Raw genomic sequence first — 6,428 nt, 5'->3', positions numbered from 1 at the left:
ATTCAGGAGTTTGCCCTACGGATTATGGTAGTTCCGGTGCATTCTTGAAAGCATCCTCTTATCAGACAGATTTCACAAGGCTTCAAGCACTTCCGGAAGTTTCCATCTTTATACCTTGCAAGTAGTCTTCCAATTTTCTGTAACTATCAAATGTTCTCCATAAACACAATGTTCTCCATGTAAGAACTATAATAGCAATGGGATAATGCAAAAGGAGAAAATAAGGCCAATTCATATCAAAAATTACTTATAGATAATGTCGCCCTTTTAGGTAAACCAGGACACCGCAAAACTAATAATTATAAAATTTGCAAAAATGGGGAAAAAAACGAGTTATCCCAGAGCACCATCAGATAAGTCTGAGTCTTACCATTCCAACTAGGGGATGCAACAGGGATGACATTTAAGAACAAAAGCCTAAATAAGTCGATACAAAATATGATGTTTTCATGAAACTCATCAGAGCAGATCAGCAACATTCGCCGGCAGCTCCTCAACCACCACATTGTAGAACTTCTGAATGTCAAACAGCATCCTCTCATCATCACGAGTAACAAAATTTATGGCAACACCCTTTCTTCCAAAACGTCCACTTCTTCCAATTCGGTGCAGATAGTTCTCTGGTTGAGTCGGTAGATCATAATTTATGACCAGAGAGACTTGCTGGACATCGATACCCCGAGCAAGGAGATCAGTGGTGATGAGAACACGAGAAGAACCAGATCGAAATTCACGCATAATGATGTCTCTGGTGTTTTGATCCATGTCTCCATGTGTGGCAGACACTGTGTGATCCCTGCTCCTCATATTGTCAGTTAGCCAATCTACCTTCCGTCGGGTATTAACAAAGATGACACTCTGAGTAATGGCCAATGTCTCATAAAGGTCACAAAGTGTCTCAAGCTTCCATTCTTCCTTATCTATGTTGACATAGAACTGCTTAATACCCTCCAGTGTAAGTTCATCACGCTTCACAAGGATCCTCACAGGTTTGTTCATGAACTTGCGGGTAATTTCCAAAGCCTCAGGTGGCATAGTGGCAGAGAAGACTCCAACCTGAATTTTTGAAGGAAGAAGCTGGAATATGTCGTAGATCTGTAGCAAAAAGGAGAAATTTTCATATCAGAGAAGGTAAAATTTTAATATGGGAGAAGCCCTGTGTGTCGACTAACAATCAAGCTAATGGCTATGAAGTATGAACAATATACTTCAAAATTAGAATAAAAAGGTATATATCTGCATCATCATCATGAGGGAATTTCAGCTATGGAAGGATTTCTTATAAAATTGGTTATAATGAACGCATGAAGAATTTAGATCTTCATGATAATGGTGATCAACAAAGATTGCTATGTTAAAACAATAATTTAATAGAAAAGTGATATCTCTTATTGTAGAAGAAAAACAAACAAGGATTGTAGTGTCACCAGCACTAGGTGTGCAGGCAGCCAATAAAACAAGGGCATACATTGCATGCAAGTATTAGACCTAAATTTTTCATAAGAAGATGAACTTGTTTCTGAAATGTCAATGAAGGCCATCAGGCTGATTTATGAGACATTTAATAAAATTGAATCATGGTCAAATCAGTGTTATCGTCTTCGAATTCTGGACAGATTAAATGAACTTTAAATGGAAACCAAACCAACAAACACACAAAGATTCTTGAATTAAAAAAAGATATACACAAAAGGTATGAAAGCATTCTCCAATTTAAGAGAATGAAATTAATAAAAGATTTCACATATACAAGCAAAAATGAGAATAAAATTATCTCGATCTTTTAGTGATGCAAGTTATACACAGGAAATAAAGAAATCCAACGAATATGTGAAAATACGTGTCGTACATCTATGTCCATAATCTCATATGCATACCTAGTGGCCCAGCCTAATTAACTATCCATTGCCTGACTCGACTACCAGTCTGAACCGACACTAAGTTAAGACAAGAAAACTTCTTATATTCTTTACTCTTCCCCTCCTCTCTTTTTCTTTTTTTTCCTTTACCCCTCATGTTTCCCTTAACCTCCATGTCACAACCTCTCCTCTTTCCTTCCTCTCTATTCCTCTTCTACCCTCACTCTAACCAAGGATAAAATAATACTAAACTTACTGGGGCACTGATCTACCCTGCCTGGCCCAAACCCTGCCAAGCCCAAAAGGGCCATTCATGGGGAAAGAACAAAGGTTTGACTCAACTGGTCCCAAAAGAACCAGCTCAAACCCAGACTAACCCACCCAATATTCATCCATTAGAAAGCTGCCCTGCTTTGTGCAGGACATATAACAAATCATAAGGGGTATACATGAAACAAAAATGTCAATAAACGATACAAGTCTAAGAGAAATATTCATGCAAAGAGCTACACCAAAATAACTTAACATAAGGGAGAAGTAAACCAACAAGGAGTAATTGGCAAAAGCAAAAACCTGGTCCTTGAAACCACGTGAAAGCATTTCATCAGCCTCATCCAATACAAACATCCTAATATGGTCAGCACGGAGGGATTGCCTTCGTAGCATGTCAAACACACGACCTGGCGTACCAACAACAACATGGACACCAGTTGAAAGAATCCGTTGATCCTCACGAACACTAGTTCCACCTACACAAGCATGAACCTTCACACCTAAGTAGTCACCAAGTGCTCGCATAACTTTCTCAATCTGTTGAGCAAGTTCTCGTGTTGGAGCTAGAACCAAAGCCTGGCAGTCAACCAACCCATAGTCAAGTTGTTGTAAAACTCCGGAACAGAAAGTTGCTGTCTTCCCAGTCCCTGACTGTGCCTGCTGAATAACATCAAGTCCCTTGCAGAAGGGAACAATTCCCCTTTGTTGAATTGCAGATGGTTTCTCAAAACCTACGAAATTATATGATATTAACATAATGAGTCCTAATATCATGTACATCAATAATCACAATTTGAAAAAGTAACTAATTTTTATGGTTCTACCGTAAGCATAAATGCCTCTCAGAAGATTTTCTTGAAGCCCCATAGCATCAAAACTGTCGTAAACCTCATCATATGAAGTGAAAAAATCCTGACCCTCAGTTGATAGCCTACATTCATCCATCAAAAAAGAAAATCGAAGTGTCAGATAATGACTTATTCAAACAGAAAACTTACACAAGAAAGGACACAAGGAAAAACAGAAAGACTATAAACAAAAGATAGGAGTGGAAAACAAAAGAAAGGAGTGGAATTAAGATGCAGTACAGCTCATTCATTTTGGTATCATATTGGCGAGCATCGAATTGTGATCCTTCTGGTGCCAGTCCTGCCATGGCTGTACCCATGAAGACAAGCTAACTTGATTAAAGATGAAACAGAGCAATTTCAAGAAAACAGAATTTGATTAAATCTAGAGGAAAAGGCATTCTATGCAGAGTAAAAGAAAATAGGGGAAAAAGGGGACTAATGTAGCATAAGAATTAGATTTCTAGTACATCATATCATACAACATGATAATAAGATCAATAGAAGAACTATATTTTCTTTCTAAGAAAATTATACCATCAAAAGTGCAGAAGTATAATTTACCTGCAAACTTCAAAACAGAATAAGAGAACTAGAAGGCAAAATTGTGAAGTAACATGAAAACTATTGTCCACAACTAACTAGAGTGGAAGAGACATATCTTGCAACAGGAAAATGAGAGAAAAGAGATAAACACAAAGTGGACAGATTGACTCTACTAGGAAGTTAAAGAAGAACAAGCACCTATTATCTAAGTTAATCACATTGGAAGAAAACATTTTTATAGTTCTTTATCAATTAATTACTATTTTGAGAGTATTTAATGTGTTAAGACTTACGACAAAGTAAAATGATTACTTGGTGATAAACTTCCTAATATAGTCCTAATGGCAGGACCCGTATGTCACCAGTTGTAATAAGCATAATAGTGTGGTCTCCTTACTTCCAGAATAACTTCTTTATTTCTAGTTTGTTCAGTGAAGCAATAAGAGGAAATGATGACAAAAACAAGGCTAGGGCACACAAACAAGATAAATATAAGTACGATTGTAGTAAAAAGTGACTAATTAGTTCCTCCGAACTCTTAAAATAAAGTATTATAACATATAACAGAGTCCATCAGCAACTAATAAAAATGAACCAAAAGCTAGGCAACAAGATCCAGAGCAGATAATGAAATATTCTTCCTTGTCTGATTGAAGGATATGTAGAATATACTTCTATTATCATGCTGTTTCATCGACATGCAAAAGACAAACACCCTAAAGAACAAAAACCGTAACTATTTGAGCATAAGCCTCATAAACTTAACAGCACATAGCATGAGATGAAAAAGAAACTGATATTGACAAGCTTTTTAGATTGATTATAACTTGTTTTAGTCTCCCATTATGTTCTAAAGATTTAGATTTTCATCTAAGTATTTTATTGGTTGAGGATATGTGAATGGAGAGGCTCAGGACTACATTTAGTACAACCGAGCTAATGGAATTACCACGACTGTAACTCATTTATCTCCACAAATTGAGGAAGACTTCTTGGTTTGTATAAGTACCATACATTAGACTTACCACTGTAAACAATTTTACAAGAATAATGTAAGGCCACATCACACTGTCACACCTGAAATAATTCAATCAGATTACATCCCTGAAGTTCAAAAGCGATGTAGAACACCTCTAACTAAAACTAACAATCTGCATCCTTATGATCTAAAGACAAGTAATATTAGAATTCGATATAAAACAACCGAGAAAGAAACTATTAAAAAGCAACATCAACAAGAGAAGAAAAAAGTTTTTTTCCCATAAACACATGGAATCAACAAAAACCAGAAAGATCCCATTATAAGAGCGAAAAAAATAATTCTTCCAACTATCTCGTATTGATACAATGACAAAGGACAACGGACAAAGATTAAACTAAGACATTAAGAACTCAAATTCAAATATAAATCTCATCTTTTGAGCATAGTTCGGATCGCTGACAGGTAACGCAAATGACAGATGGAGATCCAGCGAGAGATCACCTCACCTGCTTCGAAAACAACGAGGACGAGGTAAGACAACGACGAATCAAAGGAAGAACGGGAGCTTTGATGAAATCGAGCAGCTGAATCCGAGATCGAGCCTCGGATTCAACGGCGGAGAGAGAGGGTTTGGATTTGGCCGCAATAGAAAAGCTTTTAAGGGTTGGAAAGCGAATTGAGAGTTGCAGCTGCGAGTTAGGGTTTCCTATGGGCCGTAACTGGACTGGCCCATCTTGCGCCAGATTTGCTAATTGGAGTCAACCTCTTGACGGGGAATTGAATGTGTTGAATTGATCGATCAAATGTTCATCCATATTTATTTTTAGGGGTGCTCATTATTAGGCTTCCTTCATAGCCCAAAAACTGCCCAAGCTCCCAGCTTAAAGCCAAATTAGTCATAGCCCACAAATACTGGATCCCAGCTTAAAGCCAAATTAGTCAAGATTGGATTTCCCGTTATCTTATCTCAAGATTCTAATCAACAGCTTAACCAGTCGACCTGACCCAAAGCTTGACCTAGCCAAACAACAATTAACCTAGTTTCTTTTCCCATTCTCCCTTCCTTACTCAATCTCGTGCCGATTGTTTTTCTTCTTCATTATCGGCTCCTTCTTTCTTATCGTCATCTCTATGTTGTCTCTCTTGTCCCTTCCTCACCCTTCCATCTTCCCCTTTACTATGACCACTCTCAACGCTTGTTTTTTTTTTTATCATCGTCACTCCTCTTCTTCACGACTATCACCTCCTCCTCCACCGTTGTAACAACCTCTTATTCCTTCTCCTACCTCCGCCTCTTCCCTTGACTGCTCTTTCTTTTCAATATATCAAGCTTGACAATTAGGTCCAAGTTTTCCAATTCAAAGTCCATGCCAAATAATTTTTCTGAGTTTGGGGTGGCCTCAACTTAAGCTTGAAGCCTATATATTTTTTTTTCTTTTTTGGCTCAACTTAGTTATGAGCATCCTTAATTTATTTCTACATATATTATCAAGGCAAAACACATTTATAAGAATCTAGTATAAGAGTTTTACTTCCTATTATATATATATGATTTTTAAGGAAAAACTATTTTTATAATCACAATCATTATATAGTCCACTCATGCATGTCCACAATATGTTCGTCTTATGTTCCATATTGTCTACTGACGTACGACCTCATTTTACACACATTGTCTACTCACCTTGTCATCGTATATATCAACGTTTTATCTTAAATTTAAAATAAGAAAAAAATAGATTAATTAACCATCATGATTATAAAATGTGTTGCTAACATTTGCAACAAAAAAAGTGAACTAAAGAGTTAGGGCACGGCTCTTCCCAAGTACAATCATAACTCATATTTCTACCAACATATATGAGTTAGTGAATAAACTTGTTAATGTTGTAATACTTATGGTTAATAGAAAGAAAAAAT

General features: G+C 36.7%; 1 protein-coding gene across 3 annotated transcripts; it reads right to left on the bottom strand.

Moving 5' to 3' along the window:
- Positions 1-203: 203 nt before the first annotated feature.
- Positions 204-5,174, bottom strand: LOC140773391 (eukaryotic initiation factor 4A-14-like). Of its 3 annotated transcripts, none has more exons than XM_073115916.1 (5): positions 5,015-5,174; positions 3,221-3,290; positions 2,957-3,063; positions 2,433-2,863; positions 204-1,095 (listed from the first exon to the last, which is right to left on the bottom strand). In XM_073115916.1, the coding sequence occupies exons 2-5, from the start codon at positions 3,286-3,288 to the stop codon at positions 460-462; spliced, it is 1,242 nt and encodes a 413-aa protein (XP_072972017.1). In that variant the 5' UTR covers positions 3,289-3,290; positions 5,015-5,174; the 3' UTR covers positions 204-459. The 3 variants fall into 3 exon arrangements, with proteins under 3 accessions (XP_072972017.1, XP_072972018.1, XP_072972016.1); XM_073115917.1 differs by having other exon boundaries at positions 5,010-5,156; XM_073115915.1 differs by lacking the exon at positions 5,015-5,174 and having other exon boundaries at positions 3,221-3,300.
- Positions 5,175-6,428: the final 1,254 nt, after the last annotated feature.

This window comes from Typha angustifolia, chromosome 13 (genome assembly GCF_048772165.1).
Source record: "Typha angustifolia cultivar Huaian chromosome 13, ASM4877216v1, whole genome shotgun sequence".
Classification (NCBI taxonomy): domain Eukaryota; kingdom Viridiplantae; phylum Streptophyta; class Magnoliopsida; order Poales; family Typhaceae; genus Typha; species Typha angustifolia.
The sequence above is the reverse complement of the archived record's forward strand: the minus strand, read 5'-3'. Positions and strand labels throughout refer to the sequence as shown.